The sequence below is a fragment of the Misgurnus anguillicaudatus genome, chromosome 17 (genome assembly GCF_027580225.2).
Source record: "Misgurnus anguillicaudatus chromosome 17, ASM2758022v2, whole genome shotgun sequence".
NCBI classification, from domain to species: domain Eukaryota; kingdom Metazoa; phylum Chordata; class Actinopteri; order Cypriniformes; family Cobitidae; genus Misgurnus; species Misgurnus anguillicaudatus.
In genome coordinates, this window is record NC_073353.2 from 10,592,453 (window position 1) to 10,612,500 (window position 20,048).

The 20,048-nt window shown below is 35.1% G+C and overlaps 2 protein-coding genes across 5 annotated transcripts in view; both read right to left on the bottom strand.

Annotated features, from left to right (window-relative positions):
- The window catches only part of nr1i2 (nuclear receptor subfamily 1, group I, member 2), a 56,977-nt gene extending 42,921 nt beyond the window's left edge, over positions 1 to 14,056 (bottom strand). The window contains exons 1-3 of one of the 2 annotated variants that reach the window (XM_055216348.2): positions 13,711 to 14,056; positions 2,914 to 3,014; positions 2,039 to 2,229 (exon numbers count right to left, since the gene is read on the bottom strand). In XM_055216348.2, coding sequence (XP_055072323.2) covers positions 2,039 to 2,229; positions 2,914 to 2,922 — 200 coding nt within the window. In that variant the 5' untranslated portion in view covers positions 2,923 to 3,014; positions 13,711 to 14,056. The remainder of the gene's footprint in view (positions 1 to 2,038; positions 2,230 to 2,913; positions 3,015 to 13,710) is intronic. The other variant, XM_055216349.2, reaches the window with a different exon arrangement.
- Positions 14,057 to 17,549: 3,493 nt separating this feature from the next.
- Positions 17,550 to 20,048, bottom strand: part of cfap91 (cilia and flagella associated protein 91) — a 35,669-nt gene continuing 33,170 nt past the window's right edge. For all 3 annotated transcript variants that reach the window (XM_055216347.2, XM_055216346.2, XM_055216345.2), the window contains one exon: positions 17,550 to 17,986. In XM_055216347.2, coding sequence (XP_055072322.2) covers positions 17,742 to 17,986 — 245 coding nt within the window. In that variant the 3' untranslated portion in view covers positions 17,550 to 17,741. The remainder of the gene's footprint in view (positions 17,987 to 20,048) is intronic.

A 20,048-nucleotide genomic window follows, 5' to 3' on the forward strand; every position in this document is an offset into this window, starting at 1 on the left:
CAGAATAACTGACAACGGGCCATTGAATTATTTGAAAATAATGCACACCTGTGGTGTAAAGGCCGCTTCACATCGTGCCACATTACCACCTTGGGTGTGCATTATTTTCAAATAATTCAACGGCACGTCATCAATTATTCCTTACTTAAGAAATGCCCCATAAATGTGTCATATATAACTGAAAAGAGGGTAATTTCAGCTTTAACTTGGCTTAAGGCACATAGACAGGAAAATTATGGTTCAATTGTGCTGCAGCATTGCTTGTCTTTAACATTGGAATTTCTCAAACACCGTGACATAACTACACGCGACATGATTCCAGCAACTGGCAATTTGTCTGTCCATACTGAACACGAAAAAGGGGTGTGACGCAGTCAATCACAAAACACAGCCAATCAGAACGGTTTTGCTCTGTTTGCGTTCTGTTTTTTTGCTCTCTTTTACTTTGGAGCTGAGACGCACAAGCACATACACAGACGCATCTCTCTGCTTTTTATGACTTTCCTAACTTAAGGGATTTGATATATTTCTGCTTTTAAACATTCAATAATAAGTCTCTCCTCATCCATGTTTGATCATTAATATTCATAGGGAAGGTTTCCCCGACAGGTTTAGATTAATCCAGGATTAGGCGTTAAATATATTATATTTAAGTTTTTACAACAAAAAAAAAAACACACACATTTACTGGTGTACATCTTGGGACAAAACAATGGCACATTTCAGTGCAAGGTGTTTTTTAATGCTCAATAATGCGCAATATTTTAATTGAATGAGTATAGGTGGAGATACCAGCAAAGACCTTGCAGAAATAGTTGAACTGTTTCTAAAATAGAAATGTTGCAGCATCACATCTGGTTAGGACAAAAACTCTGATTAACATTGAAAAGATACCTTTTATCACATGTTGCGGCGTGTCTAGTTAGTAGTGCACAGTGTGGGAGCAAAATTCATCAAATCTTTGACATGCTTTATTCAAAATAAAGTTATCTTGGTAAAAATGTTCTTTATTTTGTACACCAAAAAATATTTTAGGTGTTTTATCACAGCACAACTACCAAAAATTCATAAAAATAAAAAAAATCACAGAAAAACTTTTCTGTTAAAATCTGCCTGTACTGTATACAATACACTACACTACACCAAAAATCATCAAAACATGGTCCCTAGCTGTCACTGGGGTGGTCACCTTTCAAAAAGTACACCTTTGCACCTCAGGAGGTACATATTGGTACCAAATGTATAAATTTCTGTACTGTAAATGGTACATACGTTTTTTTTTAAAGGGTACTGGCACTGTAACAGCTTGGGACCATTTTTGTGAGAGTGTAGCTAGTGGCACGTGCCACCAAATGTATCACAGTGTAATTTTATTGTATTCAGCTATTTGCAAAAAAGGCATGATATTGAATTTACACCTTCAAGGACAGAATTCACAAAGATACTGCAAAATCTCATTAAAACGGGCCATGTGAGTGTATATATTTCATTATGCTATAATATTTTTTATAAAGAACGCTGAAAGCACCTGAGAAGCCAACATTTAATATACGACTACACCGAGAGACAAACAGCGTGCTGCTTTGTGTCTGGTTTTGTAACAAGTAATGGCCTAGCATTATTGTCGTCCTTCAGAAACAATTTTCTGTACTTTGCCATAAATCTCAGTAATGCTTTTATAGTTACCAGCTATGTACCTTTTGAAGGTCAATTTTACATTCAGTTACTTCAAGTTTAGAAGATTACCTCTCCAAGGTTTGTTATTATAAAATTTGAGCATGTTGCAAATAAATATCAATAAACATCCTTGATATGCTCTATCAGGCATATTTTATGTTATGCTAGTTGTTGAGGGCAAAAAAAAAACGATCTGTCACTGACCACACCCCCCGAGACACACCATTGGTTGAGCTAATACAAGCAATTAAGCAAAAGCTGTACTGTTCAAGGCTTCCTATTATATCCTTAATCACAGTTCCTTTCTCCACAGCATCTTCTCTTTATTACCTTGTCATGTGTAGTGTATTTGAACACTCACCTAAAAAAGCCTTTGCATCCCTCACAGGTCATGGCGTTGAAGTGATATCCTGTGGATTTGTCACCACACACCTGACAAATTTTAGGCTCGTCATCTTCCTCTGATTCTTCCTCAGACATATCACCATGCCCCGAGTCACCCAGGGGAGAAAGCTCCTCCATTTCTTTATTCATTCTGAGCTGAACCAAACACTGTAACACAGGACATACTCCAGATCACAAAACTATACTTCTTAGCACCATCAAGAAATCATAAATTGCTCAAAAAATTGTTAATGTTACACTGTAAATGTAAAAAGGGTTTTTGCAATCGACCCTTAAAGACCAAGTTAATGTTTCTAGGTTAATTCAGCCTTACTTGAATATATGCAAATATATATTAATAAATACATGCAATAATAAAGAAATGAAAGAATACATGCAATAATGAATAAATACAAGCAAATGTATATGAATGAATACATGCAATAATTAATTAATGAATTAATGCATGTAATAATAAACGAACGAATCTTTACAATATAAAGGGATAAAAAAATAAAAGAGCATGAATGCCACATGCTACGGTATATTTAAATTACAAATCCTTATGAATGCCTATGTGCAAACATCCTGTTTATGAATCATCACTACAACCCTGCTTTATTATTCATTAAAACAATACAATGCACATATTTTAGCATTGAGCTCAAACATCTGCAGCAATAGAAACAATCACCTATAAAATTCACACAAACAACACCATCTAAATACATATAACCACCTAAAAGCCTGTACAGTAGCATAATCAGTTATGGTAATCTGGATAACTTTTGACTATCCGTGAATGAAAAAATTTTTTAAAAAGCTGAACTCTTCAGAGTTCAGGCGACATACCCTCTGCATGATCTCTGTAATGCAGAAATCTGTAGCGTGTCCTCCAGGGCCAAGACTTTTATCCTAAATAAGCTACAGACAGAACCCAGCGCATATACTCACTGCAATGCCAAACAAAGCTGAAATTACATGTTGCCATGGTATCCACGTGGGACCACTAAGCCGTGGTCAAGTCAGTCTCTCTCTTTTAAAGCATAATATAAAGTGCCTACCGCTACAATGTGTGAGCGAGGGTTCGATTCTCATGACAGAGAAAATATGTGTGTGTGTGTGGGGGGGGGGGCTTTGAACAGATCATGTCAAAGTCATAGATTTTTGTATTGAATGTAATATTTAAATAAAAATGTGCATTCTTTTGGGCAACCAAATTGCATTTATTTATTCAGTAGATGCTTTAATCCAAAGTGATTAAGAAATGAAACCTGTACAAAAACAAGATCGTAATAAAAAGCTTATTCTAAAACAAGGACCTTATCTAATCTATTATCTGATATTGTAGTTTATTTATTTACAGTTATCTGGATTTTACTAAAGCCCCTCGTGGTTCATTTTTCCTTATCAATTGTACTACTAATAACAAAACCAAGGGAAGGCTACATAATAGGGACTTCGAGTTTAAGGTGTCACACAGCGACAGTCCAAAGAAACAAAGACTTGTTGGTTAAGAAATGTGTAATTTTTTTTATAAATGTGCTTTTCTGTGGCTTTACACAATTTAACCACAGGTTTAGAGAAGAGGAAGCCCTTAGTCGTTCTTTTCTTCCCCCAACAGCTCCAATTACCCTTAGCCTCTTTAGTTACCATTTTTCAATTTCCTTTCCCTGGGTCTTTGTGAATAAACACACCATACTCTCTGAATTGTTTAGGATTTGCATTGTAAAAACTAAAGCTCTGAAAGATAAAACATAACAGGCTATAAAATAAAGGTGCTTTGATTGGGATTTTTGGGACCCTTCACTGAAGCAGTATCGGCTGATAACGATTACGTGTAAATACGGTGTAAAAGTCTTAGGCCATCATGCTACCATTAGATGTTGTTTTTGCAATGTTATAGAGATCTATATAATTATTTCTCAGTCTCTTTATTAGAATGCAACCAGAAAATACAGGAAATGTGTATAAAAACAGCATAAAAGTATAAGCTGAAGTGTCAAGTATTTAGAGTAAACTCCCCTTCCACTTGAGCAATAGCAGGCAACTGCAAGATCTCTTAAACCTAAATGAAATTAAATCCTAATTTTTTAATTCTAATCAAATGACTTCAGGACTTCAGTTTCCTCAAAAAAAGCTCAAGATGTGTTTCGTGCCAAGAGAGGTCACACTAAATACTGACTGATGCCTGAAGAAAACATTTAGTTTTGAAAATTTTTGTTTTTAATTTTGTGTACATATTTCCTGTATTTTCATGATTGTATTTTAACAAAAAGAGTGAAAAATAAACATGGATGGACATTAAAACTTTGCTAAAACAACAAAGCTGGTAATGGTGGCCTAAGATTTTTGCACAGCAATATACATAATATTTATTATGTGGCATAATTGTATCCATATTTAAAAACAAAGTATTAAATTATATTAAATATGAATTAATACGAGCCAAAACTGATCCAGAAAATGCAGATGACGAAGCTGATCGATCAACTTTACCAGCACGGTGTGAGTAAAAGGTATCAGATTGGTAAGGTAAGGATACTAAAACATAAAACAACATCTACATTTGTGATCGTAGAAACGAAAAACAACAAGCGCTACTCTACACTGCACAAAATTCGTGTTTGAATCATGGTTTAAATCAGAGGTGGCCAAACTAGAGCCATGCTGGGCACTTTAATCCAGGCCGCTAAGCAGTTTATAATTATATTAAACCGTATAGGATTTTGGTCCATAATGACTTTTTTGATGCAATACCACCAACGTCCAAAAGATGTCGCTAGCGTTGAAACGATCGATTGGAAAATAAGCACACCAGAGGGCACAAAATAAAAAGCGCTGAATGTTGCATGTATAAAGTAGCCTGGCTAACACTAGACCAGTCTCATAGAGAATGAGACGTGGTCTGGGAACAACATGCTTATTTTACTGTATTTGAGGCGTGGTTTAAAAATGCCCAGAGCCGTTTACTGGGCGCTACGAATGTCTACCAAATGCGTGTGTACGTAGCTCATAGGCAATCGTTGAATTATACCAGATGACGTATGTAGAGCGACATAAATTGAAACGTAAACAACTTTTATCGGTACGTGTGCATACACATGAAAGCTATGCAACCAAACCGGTAGCTGTATATTGATATTGAAAACCAAACAAAATTTAGTGGCACTGTGACAACCACGACGAAGCCTAGCAGGTTGGTCCTATAAAACTCAGTGGCTATCATGTCTTGCCATATCCAAACATCCTTCTTGGATATGAAATTGTTTAACGCAAAAAGTTGCTCTTTTTTTAGATAAACTTGCGTTCAAATCTACTAAGAACACTATCTAAGGCTGCATCAAAAAGTAACTTCGCGTTTGCTGCGGTGTTGGATAAACAAAACTGCTTCGGTGTGTCGCATAGACGTCATCATCGTCTTGCTGCCACCTCCCCGTTCTGTGATTGGTTCCCTATTTCAGGGGCAAAATTGGTCCATAGTTTCCATGCTAGACTTGCAGCGTGAATAAATTTGCGCACAAGGCAGCATGGGGAAACCCCAAACATCAGACAGAAGCCGGTATGCGTTATTTGCGTGAAATGAAATTATTTTCCCTTAAAAAAATGAAGCAAGCTTAAACTTTACTATGGTCTTACTCTCACCTTATATTTGTAGTAAAACTGTGCTTATCCAAATGGGAATTATTCTGCTAAAACATGCTCACTTTTCCTTACGGGGCTAACTGTAAAAATCTGCACGTATGTGGTTAGCAAATCTCCTTGGTGATTTATTAATACGCCTCTGATTGGCCATTACATTCATACAGTAAGCTCAACAAACACATCTGTGATTGGTTCAAATGCTCAATGCTGCAAAAACATGTATTAGGTAATATTTGATGCAATGTTAGGAAATCCAAATGTTTAATGGTGAAATGTAATGTAATGTGACCATACACATGGACCCACACACATGCACACACACATAAACACACACACACATTTTAGTGACAATCAATAATCTGTTCATCCCTAACTGCAAAGTGCCACAACAATTTCAAAGTCGCACCAACAGCATGTTAGTCGTTGCCATAAAGCATAGATGACTGATAATGGACAAACACTGCTTGTGACCTGAGCATAACTGTGGCCCATATTGGATACTGGTCAGGCATTAAACAAATTCGCGAAACTAACAAATTTAACCTTGGATGATGGTCATCAGAACTAAACAATGAATCAATAGAGGAGACCATGAAGGTAGCAATTATGATGAAAACCAAGTTGAATGGATCACAAGACTAGAGCGACCATGCAAGTACTTGACTAATTTTCCGTACAATAGTGGCCCGGATTGGAATTTAAAAATTCAATGTGACTTGCATTTCACATTGTCTTCAAAAACATATATGAGTGACAAAGCCTACATAAAATCTATTATTTTATAATATATTATTATAATAATAATGGGCATTTACAGAACACTTCAGTTTGTACCCGTGTAATTTCTTTCATTTACCCGTACAGGACTTCATGCTGGTGTAGGACTGCTAATTTGCATGCATGTGTATTGCATAAAAATCACAACGGTTTCATTAAGAAGCTACTCAAGCACACGTCACTTATGAATCATTTTAAGCATCAGTGGTGTTGATGAGCTGACAGTGCAAGTGCATCTGTGTATTATCAAAAATTCCTCCTATCTCTGGAGCCCTTTGTCACTAATCTCACTATAAATAAACTTTTATAGATCAGAAAGATTTTGTAGTTGTCAATGGTTCATTATGAAACCGCATTGTATAGCCAGATAAAGCAAATTTAAGGAACCTTTCCTTTTAAAGATTGTACAAATATAACCTAACCCTAATGAATGCTTTAGCTATACAAGCCTTACAATGTTTGAATTAAATAAATACAGCTTATACGATTAACAATTTGTTTTGCTTTATTTGAAATATGCTATTTTGGAGATTTCCATCTTTCAGGTACATCATAGCCTTACATGCATAAAGGGGTGATTCTCACGAAACCATTGAAACACCACGGCACTAATGATTTTAGCTTTAAAATGTGTAATATAGTAACATTAAAAAGCATCAGAATTAACACAATACTGTGTTCTACATTGCACAATGTGTGATTTCAACATAAGAATTTATAATTGGAAATTTTATCTAATTTTCTGCTGAAATTCTCATTACCGCAATGTGTCCGGCTGTGTTTGAACATGCGTTATGTTGTAATTTAATCAAATTAACACAAAAATATTAAGAAAAAAATAAATGGATGTTTTGCTAGACTACTTTAGATGACAGAAAAATATTTACTGAATATTCATGTATAATAATAATGAAAAAAAAAATAATAGGAAAATGATGTGTCCATGCCTGATGTTCTCATCCTCCGCAACACTTTTTGAGAACAGTTTAAGCACACATACAGAATTTTAATAAAGTTTGATTTTGAGTGACCAAGCACATGGACCAGTTACTTCAAGATGGCTACCAGGTAAGATCATTTTTTTACAGTTAATTTGAAATATTGTCTTGTCAGAATGCTTACACGACATTTTGATTATCATTACCGCAACAGATGCTTATTAAATGTTAATTTAATTAATAGAAGCATAATACTTTGATTTTAAATGCATGTGCAGAATCTCCAAATTATGTTCTTTCAGGTTTGTCATGTCATTTTGAAAATATGTCAGTGTTGATGTTTTCTGACTGTTGCGGTAATGAGATTTTTTAGGACAAATTTTTTAAATTATGTTACAAAAAGTGTTAAATGATAAGTAAAAGTTTTTAAATTTATGTTCCCATTTACTCCAGACTTTGTTTTTCAATGTCTGGTGGGAAAAAAAGTAAATTTAAGCAATTTTTACATTTTCATGCTTGACATTTTTAAAACCAAGTTTTCGTGAGAATCACCCAAAGAGAAATATCGACTGTATGAGTGTTGCCCACAGCATCAAAGGGACTTTAGTGTTATTCACAGACATACCTTTTTATAGACTTTGATTCACTCTGACATCATACGTATGGGCTGAAAAATGTCCTAGTTCAACCCTTAATAACGGTAATTATGAAAAAATTACTTTAACCCTGAGGTTCAGGAAAAAGCTCTCTGGGCAAATAGGATTTTTATATAAGTGCATAATGTGCACATTCCATTAATTCAGGGATTCTTTTGGTTCTTTTTGGCTTTAATTATTTAACAGCAATATAATTATAACCAACTGTCAAATTGATTTGGGGGCGGAGGTTGGAGTAAGAAAGGAAAATTAAATAATGCAGATTCAGACGACAAAATTACAGCTGATTTTGGCACAATCTGTTCTTCTGGACGCAAAAAAGTCACAAGTCACAAGAAATTAGGCATCAACATCACATAGGCTGCATCCAAAAACTTAGGCAGCGTGTTTGAAATATAAACAGAGAGCGCCTTTGTGATAACTATTTAAAAACTACAATACTAATTTCTCGCTAGAAATGCAATTAAAAGGTGTAAAAATGAAAATATACATTTATATACACTAAATTTGTGCTTCAGCCACGTTCTTGGCCACCATTTTATTTTTTTGAACTCGACCAGGCTCAACCAATCACATTCCCCATGCGTACACATGCATAGAATTGTGGAACAGGACGACGGAGGTATCTCAAGTCCCATCGACTTTGTTGTGTAATTGCAATTTAAATGTCTGCTACATTGTTGTATTATAAAGAATTTTACAGTATTTTATCCACAAAAATGTTTTAAAAATATACGCTCAATACGGTTGCTCTGGCAAGAGAAGTCGCACCTTCCAGGAAAATTATTCATAAACAGACAAAAAATTGAATTAAACGATTAAAAGTAATCATAGAACAGTGCTTCTCAAATAGTGGGGCGGGACCCCCAGGGGGGGCTCGAAGCAACACCAGGGGGGGCGCGCGAGACCCCTTTTTCAGGAAGTGATTTTTTTGCACCGTCACTTAAAGACATTACACCCCAATCACGCTGATAAGCCGCTTGTTTTTTATTATTATTTATTGATTATATTTAATTTTTCAGTATCAAATGGTTAAAAAATATTATACTTTAAATAAAGATTGATTTTTTTATTTCAGGCAAATTGATGCATTTTAAGTCTTTTCTGTTACAGACTAAAAAACAATGTTAATAAAGTTATTCTTTGTTGTAAGTTGATCGATATTTCTTTTTTGTGTTTTCTTTAATGTTAATAAGGATACAATGTTTTGCAGATGTGTAATTTTATAGACAAATTATACTATTTACAGTCGCGGCGGAGAGTTGGGGGGGCTCGAAATGTTTACTTCTTCCTAGGGGGGGCGTGACAGAAAATAATTGAGAAGCACTGTCATAGAAGAACATTTTTTAGTGCCATATAGCACCGGTGAAGCACCTGTGTAGAACCATATAGGAACCATATAGCACCACTATAGCACCACATATGGTTCTACATAGCATTATATGGTCCACACAGGTGCTTCACCGGTGCTATAAGGCACTGAAAATGGTTCTTTTATGATTACGAGCAAAGAACCATTTTTGGTGCTATATAGCACAGTTTGTTTTTAGAGTGTAGTGCTAGACATCTGATGTCAAAAACAAACCTCATATGTGGTACATCTGAGGCTGTGTTTACATTCAGATACAGTTTGTGCAATCACTTTACTGCATTGATTCTGCACTGATGTGGTTCATTTCCATCTAAGTCACCAATATAGACATAAACAAACAAACACAATCAGGCTCAACTAAGCACAAAACCGTAAGTTATCAATCACGGTGCAGGCTGAAAAAATGAGGAAACCCTTGAATTTAATAGCTTGTAAATCCTGCTTTAGCAGCAGCAACATCCAACAAATGTTTCCCGTAATTGCTTTAAAGATCATACAATACAGATAATGAATCTTAAAAACCCCTCTTATTTTTTCTGGGTTGTTTTGATTGCAAAGCGCACTTCATGTCACTATTTTTAGCCACTTTAGTCTTCAATGCAGACATTCTGTAATAAACCAACTGGACTGCTTGCTTAAAAGTAAACAAAATAATAGTTGTTTCATCTAAAACTTTTCTAATAGAGCTGGTCAAAAAATCGTCATGGAATCTCATGAATGCTTTATGCAGTTAAGACCGCTTGCTTCAAACACGTTGACCTAGTTTGCATTAGTTAGCCATGCATACTGTTGCTCCAGTGCAATGGTTTTTTTTTTTTTTGGGGGGGGGGGTTCATTCAGAAATACTCTTCATGACAGAGACAGAGTATAAGTAGTATGATTTTGAATTGCACCTGACTTCTTGTTCCAGTGCACCTATATACCCATCGTAGAGGTGGGAGATGATAGAACAAACACCTGAAAATTCTCGGGGCAGCCGCATATGTCCACATTTCAGTCAAAACCGTTCTATTTCATCATAAACAATCTGAAAACAGGGCTTTGAGGGTAAAATACCGAACTTGTCCTTTAAGCAAATAATTTTTTCAAAGCATGGTCTTTGGATTACAAAAAACTGTCTCATATGTTCAGATAGTAAGTTGTTTAAAGTTATTGAATGCTACTGTACCTTGTACTACCTTCTGTTAAAAATCTGACTTTTCCATGTTTAAGTGCTATAATTGGGTCCCCAGTGCTTCTATCAACCTAGAAAATGTGAAAAAGTCAACCCAATACTTAGTTTTGTTAAACCATTCTCTGCAAGCATGTGAAAAAAATTGGTCATTGAAATTTGGTTCCCCCTGTGATGTCAGAAGGGATAATGCCACCCCTTAATCTGCACTATCCAACCACAGCACTGCCATTTAGTGCAGAGATTGGATCATTTACATTTAACAGGACATACCCAAAACAGCACATTTTTGCTCAAACCTACAAAGTGGCAATTTTAGCATGCTATAATAAATTATCTATATGGTATTTTGAGCTAGAACTTCACTTATATACTCTGGGGACACCAAAGATTTATTTTACATCTTAAAAAAGTCTTGTGAAATGTCCCATTTAATGGTTATTCACTGTTATTACACGGCTCTCTGGAATGCTTGATTCTGATTGGTCAGTTGAGACATTTGCAGGTTCGTTCTTTTCAAATAATAACCGTTCCAAAGTAATAACGCATAGCCGGTACTACTTGTATGTTTAAAATCCCTCCGCGCCAACAAAGATTACCGTTTGGCGCCATCTTGTGACAAACACTGGACAACCACAATTAGCAATGGAAAATTTCGACATTAATTTTAACATGTATGGTAAAAACAAAACATTTGAACAGTGGATAGATTTGGACGATTCAAATGGTTCCCCAATTAAGACGAAAAAACGAAAATTGAACTACGAAGAACAAACAACGACAAGACACAGAGAGCTTACTGAGACTGAACTTGACAAAATAACGATAAAGCATGACAGCTATGAAGCCAACACAAAAAAAAAATACAGAAAGGGCAATAAAACTTCTCAAAGACTGGCTAAAAGAGAAAAAAAATGGAGACAGACAAGTATGAAGCAGAGGATCTTAATAAGGTATTACGATCATTTTATGCATCAGACTTATTCAATAGCCAGCTATATATTAATGGAAATGTGCAATTTAGTACTTGTAAATAAATAAAATACTTATATATATATATATATTCATATGTAGATAGATGTTATAAATTGTCTTCTAACGTACATTCCTTTGTTAGTCACGTAGTACTATATCGTTTTGCGGAAGAATAAAAAATGTTAATTTAAAATAAATATGCCAATAAAATGTTTCAAATTCATATTCATGTCCAGTTTTTTTCCTTATGTGGCAAGTAGCCGTGTAATAAGCGGGACTACAGGCTGCCTGTAGTTTTCGCGAAATAAGCCCCTTCAGTGTTATAAAAGACTGTCGGGCTTATTTCGCGATTACTACCGGCTGCGTAAACATTATCCCTTACTTAACTATGCATAGTTATTAACAGAATCTCAAAAAGATAAATTATACCTAAAACATGTTAACTTTAAAGAAAGAAAAACTTGCGCACATAAGCACTACAAATTTACACGACGTATGGGGATTGTCGAAATAAATACCATAAATGGGTCATTCTTTATTTGTGGTGGCAAGTGGTGTCCCTCTAGTTAACAAAAATTTAAATCAACTTTAAATACCAATAAATTATCAAATGTTTCCATGTTTGTATTCTGTAGGATAAACACAATTCGTGCACTATTAACAAATTTTTGTTTGTTTTAGAATACATATTTAATTGAGTTTGAGAGATGCATTTGTAAGAAAATATGCATGTTCCCGCCATACCTTAGAGAGGTATAATGGATTGTAATTGTAACAATATAACACAAAAGAAGTGGTTACATTGTGAATGATGTTTATGCATGTACAATTTATTATATATATATATATATATATATATATATATATATATATATATATATATATATATATATATATATATATATATATATATATATATATATATTTAATAAATTGTACATGCATAAACATCATTCACAATGTAATATATATATATATATATATATATATATATATATATATATATATAGTAAAAAAGTAGTGCCCCCCAAATTCATGTCTGTGGTATTACAACAATGGATGTCGCCCCTTCAGGAAAAGGGGAAATTCTATTCGAACTACGTCCTGTGTGTAAAGGTCATTGCAGGTGCTGGTTGATCTGAGGGGTGCATGTGAGTTCATTCTTTCTTATTCATTTTTTTAAAGTTAGCTAAATTTCTGACAATTTCATGTGTCACACTTTATGTGTGTATGTGTGGTGTAAAACTTGCAGATTTATTTTTACATAATTTAATCAAAATTTTGATAAATACATTCTTATATTAATATTTCCTATTAATATGTCCCCTGATCTTGAAAAGACTGGATTTAGGCTAATTTGTCTGTGGTGTTACTGTGTTTTTATTTAAAATATTGGTAACACCACAGACAAATTAAACAAAACAAAATTTACAATGTTATTTAGCTTAAATTTTAATGGATATAGCATATTAAACAATTGTTTTAATGCATAACAACACATTTTATTAAAAGAAAACAAACAAGCATTTTTACAATTTCTGCCTCTAATTTGCCACCCCAATTGAAGAATGACCCCATACTAGTTTATCAGCTGCGACTAACTCAGCTGTCAGTAAATGACAGTAAAAAGTGATAAGGGTTAACTAATACTCTTACTGTAACGTACAATGGGATTAAACAACCAGTGAACAGAGGCACTGGGTGAAAGGAGAATAAGCTGCGCAAACTTCTGACTATTTACGGTGAACATTCCCAAAGATTAAAAGGTTAACTGCATATGAATGTATGGTTCTCGTCTTATATTATATTGTTTAACCAGTGCAGTAGGTTTGTTTACAAAATGTTATAATTTAAGCAGAAGTTCTGAAAAATAACCCAAGTAATACTTCAGAGTTCAGACCAAGGCGAGACGAAAACAACGCGCAGCGCACAGGCGCTTTAACAGCTTTAATCTTTTACTCAACAAAAATCAATCAAACATAGTCAAACAGTCAAACATACACCAAAAGTTCATTAGTTTACGAGCTTCACGATTTATGTTCACTGCACGTTTCACAGCTGTTCTCGACAAGTCTCGAGGTTTGCGTCTGTCCGTATAAAAAAAAACGCACTTACCATGACATATCAGCAAGGACGCTCGTGTAATCCCTCAGAACCGCAAACACCGAGCTGTTAAAACAATAAATCATGACACGATCGGTAGCACTCGGTCACGTATTTACTGGACAAATTTCAAGCATTCGTGGACGACTACAGCAAGTACGTTAAGTGTTTACTTCCTGGTTACAGATGTCCTGGGAAGGACACGCTCACAACGAGAAAGTGTCCTGTGTTTATTTCCTTTAAACTCAAATGCCTTTGCTTATTTTCATAGCTTTCTGGATTTCAGGAGTTTATCGGAAAGACAGGCAAGGGACATAAAAACCCCACAACCAATAACAGGCGGGGCAAAACTGAGTGGATGCGCTGTGAAGTGTTATGTAACGTCAACTTGTGGGACAGATAGAAAAAAATGCAGCAATGTCAATACAGATTTGTACATACTGCTATATTTATATATAATAAAAATTTTAATTCGTATATATAGAATATAGAAAATATATGGGAAATAGAAATTATATATGTTTAGCATGAAATGTAATTTGCAGCCATGACGTCATCGTAATAATCGTTATATTAAATTGACATTTTGATCACAAGCAGTGACGTAGATTTCGGGCTGGATTTTCTAACCACTCAGTCAGAAGAGATGGGGGGCGGGGAGACTTTATCACGTAAATGTAAACAGATTTGAGAGTTTGGTAGGGTCACATACACTTCAATGTTTGTTTATTTGTCAAACTAGGTCGAGTACAGGGTTATTTAGAGGGAACATTTATATAAGATCTACAAACTTCCTGTTAGGAGGTTACGCAAGCCAAATATTACTGCAAAATAACAGGGTAATTAATCACTTTGTGTATTACTTTGGGAGATATGAACCCAATTATTATAAAGAAGATATTGCAGACTTTAAGCTTTTACAAGAGTGAGGCACACCAGGGCTTGTTAAGGGGAAGTTTTCACTGGTCATATGAATGTATTGCTTTTGTAGTTCAAACCGTAAATAATATTTATCATAAATATCATAAATATAAATATTTTAACTACAACACAAGCATCTAGCAGGTGCCTGAGAGGCTTTACCTCCCCCTATTCAAAAAAAGGCTACAAACTTTAAAGACGACATAACATGAAAATCTGACTTTTTCCATCTTCCCGCTGGGCACCGCACTACCCACTAGACCAGCGATAATGATGAAATGTAAAGGCAACCGTTCAGATGTAAGAGCATGGACACAAATGCTGATATTAGTCACTTAAGGATATTTATATATCTAAAATGCCTGCAAAAAAATAATTCCACTCACATAAATGCAAATGGATATGACAAAAACCCACTCGGGGTCTCAAAATCCTCTCGCGACATAAATGTAACTTCCTATAAATCAGGGATGGGCAACTTCGGTCCTGGTGTCCAGCAAAGTTTAGCTCCAACCATAATTAAATACACCTGAAGCAGCCAATTAAGGTCTTACTAGGCATACTAGAAACTTTTAGGCAGGTGTGCTGAGGCAAGTTGGAGCTAAACTCTGCAGGACACCGGCCCTCCAGGACCGAAGTTGCCCATCCCTGCTATAAATGAATGCAACATCAGCATCTACAGCAGGGCTATTCAAATCTTACCCTGGAGGGCCGAGCACTGCATAGTTAAGCTCCAGCCCTGATCAAACACACCTGAGCAAGCTGATCAAGGTCTTCATGATAGACAATCACAGGTGGTTAAATTTGATTAGGGTTGGAGCTAAACTATGCATTTCTCGGCCCTCCAGGGTAAGATTTGAATAGCCCTGATCTACAGGATCCTCTATAAAAGCACATGAAATTTAGTCACTTAGAAGATCTCTGCACCTAAGTATATCAAATTGGCTTTACTAGTCATTTCAAAACTGTTTAATTTTTTTGTTAAAATTTAAGTGTAATTTAAATATATAAAACACCAAGTAAAATGATTTGCACTGGCAATTTGATTATAACTTAAAGACAGCTAAGTATATTTTACAGTGTACGTACGTAATAAAACCTAACCTGCTCCCGACCAGGTTAGGTTCACAGAGTAAGTTACTCCGGAAACAGACTCTGAGTATAAGTTACTTCTCCTTCTGAAACAGGCTTACCCCCCTGCCTTAGGTTTAACTACCTCTCATTTTAGGGTTAACATAAGTTTTCACTTAACCACCTTTCTTAAACGGGCCCCAGACATCACACCTACAAACTGGCAATTTTAACATGTTATAATTAATAATAAATTATTGACCCCAAGCAATCCGAGATACATACATTTTTCACATTTGGAGTTATTTTAGTAAATGTCTTTGCTCTTACAAGCTTTATAATAGTAGAAAACGGGGATCAGGGAACAACTTCTGACTTTAAACCCCAAAAAGATGCATTCATCCCTCACAAAGGTAATCCACATGGCTCCAAGGGGTTAATAACGGTCTTTTGCGGGAAAGCGATGCAATTTTGTAAGAATAATATCCATATTTTTATAAATGGTAATAACTAGCTTCCAGTAACAATGCCATCTTGGACTAACACGATGATCACATGAGTCCAAGATGGCATTGTTGGAGCCATGTGGAATATCTCTGTGAATGATGGATGCACTTTTTTGGGGAGTTAGTTGTTCCCTGACCCCTGTTTTCTACCCTATAAAGCTTGGAAAACAAGCACATTTACTAAAAAAACTCCGGGCTCTATCTTACACCCGGGGCAATGCAGCGCAATGAGCGACGCAAGTGTCATTTGCTATTTTCCACCCTGCGCAATAATAATTTTCACGTTTAGCGCCGCGTTGTTTAAATAGCAAATGCAATTGCGCCCATGGGCGTTCTGGTCTGAAAAGGACGTGTGTTCAGGTGCATTGTTGGCGCGTTGCTATTTTGAGGCAACTAAAATAGACTACGCCATTGACCAAAAAAAACTTGGTCTAAAGTCAATGGCGCAGTATATTTTTTTGTTATTTAAAGAGCGCGTTAGTAATTAGTAAAGTATTTTAAAGTATTTAAAGTAAAGTATTTTTAGAGTACAAACCTTTTCTTACATACTTGTAAATTATTTTTGATGATATTGGATAGCCATACATTTAAAGCAACTATAAGCCTGCTTTTTTACTTCCATGACTAAAAGAAAACGAGTTTTAAAGGTTTTAATCCAAAAAATAACAATTTCAATACAAGTGAAAACAACACAATTATTTAACATTAATCTTAAACTAGATCTTCTTCCTCCGCTTAGTTTTTCAGTTTACAAAGTTCGTCATCTAAATAGGGATTAGACATAGCGCCAGCGCAACTGGCTTTTAAAGGGGATGAGAACTGAGACTATCCTTGGTTTATTGCACGTTACGCCCGAAATACTCCCATTTCTCATGAAAAAAATTGTACCAACGTTTTTCGACCATGCGACGCTGCGCTGTGCGCTTTAGACAATGCGCTTAGATCGTTAAAATAGGGCCCTCCAAAAGTGTTCGTCTGAAAGATGATGGATACCCAATTTTTTCTGTTTTTTTAAACCACTTTTGCTTGGGTTTAGGGTTAGATTTGAGATTTGCTTAATGAGGTTATTTAATATACAGGTTTCTCCATGTTTTTCTCTATTTTTAAGCCATGGTCGCTTGGAGTTGGGGTTAGACTTGGAATTTGGGTTAGGATGTCATTTTTATATAACAAAAAGTTGTTCTAACCCTAAACCCAAGCCACAATGGTACAAAAGAGCAAAAAAGGAGACACCAATAAATAAAACAACAAAAAAAGATGTGCCATTTAAGTGAATGGGAAGCACTGGTGCATCATATGCACACCAAAGTGGAATAACTTCGTGTTATTTATACGCAACTCCGTGAGACTGGGTTGATAAACTGAATGCTTGTTTTATTGAGTAACCATTAACCTCTGTCTTTTTACTCATTCATGCTCATTTATACTGTCTGAGTACAGAAAAATCAACTTAAAAATACAAACCATGAACTCATGTAAAGATCATTCATTTAAAATAAAACAACTCTTTTACTGTTACTTTTGAAATGATGTTTAATTATCCTTTTAATTATCATCATTGTGAGTGTCTGTTGTGACAGCGCTGCTCTCATTGTTTGTGTTAGGTTCAATGTCTCTCACAGTTGTGGGAACAGCCTCCTCTAATTGGCCGAGTATTTCATTGAGGACTGCTGAAGATGCTCTTTCTGAAGGAGATGGAGACTGAGGAGATTGGGAGACCCCAAAAGATCCGACACTGTTATTGATGATGGAGCGAGCTGCCTGCAGGTGTCTTCTCTGGCTCTGGCGCACTGTAAGACAATGAGCAGTATGTTTTTAAAGAGCATATGTAACTGGTTAAATAATCTGAAGAAGAAAAATGTATGCTATGTTGTTACGCAATTACCTGTACAAGAACATTATGTTCAGAATACAAAAATAGAAAAGTAACTGAGGCACTAAAGTACGTGATGGGACACAGTTTGCATGTAAAGTCAATGTCTATGGTACTGACTCATGCTTTTTAATGCCAAGATCAAAGTGGGTGTATTCAATAACTGCCAACTATTGAGTAAAGCACTACTCTTCAATTCTATCAACAAATGCTTGCACTGTAAATATCTTTTTCATAAACATGATTTATACCACAAATAAATATAAGAAGTTGGAAGAGGTAAGAAATGTGTATTTCTAATCATGTAATACTATTGAAAGTATTCAAAAGATTTCCCAAATACATTATATTATATTTGTTAACCTGGACCATAACAGTCCACAATCATACGGGTACATTTTTAAAATTGAAATTTATACAGAATAAATAAGCTTTCCACTGTATGGTTTGTTAGGACAACATTTGTCTGAGATACAACTATTTGAAAATTTGGGTTCTGAGGTTGCAAAAAATCTAAATATTGATAAAACCATCTTTGTACAATTGAAGTCCTTAGCAACGCATTTTACTACTGATAAATACGTTTTTTATATATTTACGGTAGGAGATTTACAAAATCTTAATGGAACATGATCTTACTTAATATCCTTATGATTTTTGCTACTCAGTCTCATGTAGATGGATGCGTATAAATAGCACGAAGTGTAAAAATCGTGCAATACATACGCCAAATTCCACTTTGGCGTGCATATGATAAGCCAGTCCTTTTTATATAACAAAAAGTTGCTCTAACCCTAAACCGAAAGCAAAAATGGTAAAAAAGCAAAAAAACAAAACAAACAAAAAAAACGAGACAACAATAAATAAAACAACAAAAAAAGATGCGCTGTTTAAGTGAATGGGAAGGACTGGCATATCATATGCATGCCAAAGTGGAATTTGCCGTATGTATTGCAAGATTTTTTACACGATTTTTACTCTGTGAGACTGGGTTGGATTTTTAGCATAAAAATGATAATTTTGACCCATACAATGTATTGTTGACTATTGCTACAAATATACATGTGCAACTTATGACTGGTTTTGTGGTCTAGAGTCACGTATATATTTTTTCCCAGCATTGTTTTCAAAGTGCCAACAAATAATTCATTTAAATTTTAGGTTGCATTTCTTCTTTCTTAAGGTTTACCTCAGATGGTCATAGGGCTGTGAAAGACAATTTGTGCACATACCACATTTTTGTGAAGAGAGAATTTATTGCACTAAAACAAAAATGGGGTAATGGAAATGGCAGCTTAACACTTGAACTGTGAAAAAAATGTAAAAATAGCAAATGCAATACATTTAACACAACAAAGACCTTACAATCTTAAAATAAAAGGTGCTTCATGATGCCAGAATAACCATTTATGGTAAAAGAACAGGTTCTTTAGATTATACAATGGAAAAAAGAAATGGTTCTTTTAAAAACATTTGACTGAATGGTTCTTGAACTAACCAAAAAGTGACCCAAAAAAAGGCATGGTGATTGGCCCCTAAGAGTGCGTGCCTTCAACCTTGTTACGCACAAGGTTAACAATCTGCCAATGTCCCAGCCAAAAGCACTAACAGGTCTTTGAGTCATAAGTGCACTAACAGGATGTGTGAATACAGGTCAGTGTGCCTGTAGGTAAAACTAATCTACTGCCTGAAACTAGCTTGTACAGCTAGTTTGTACATGTACTATTTACAGATTTGTAACAACAAAAGGAAATGTTTTTAAAGGAATCGATTTAGTGTAGTTCGTGTGGACTGAAATGGAAAAAGGAAGTTTTAATGGTATTTCTTATACTTTTGAAGCTTGAAGAATACGACGACTAGTCACCATCAGCTTTCATCATACAGATCAAAGCAGGATGCACATATTATGCTACCCAACTCCTTTAATCCACCACAGAAAAATACATTATACTTGTTTCATATGACATAAAGTTGAGTTG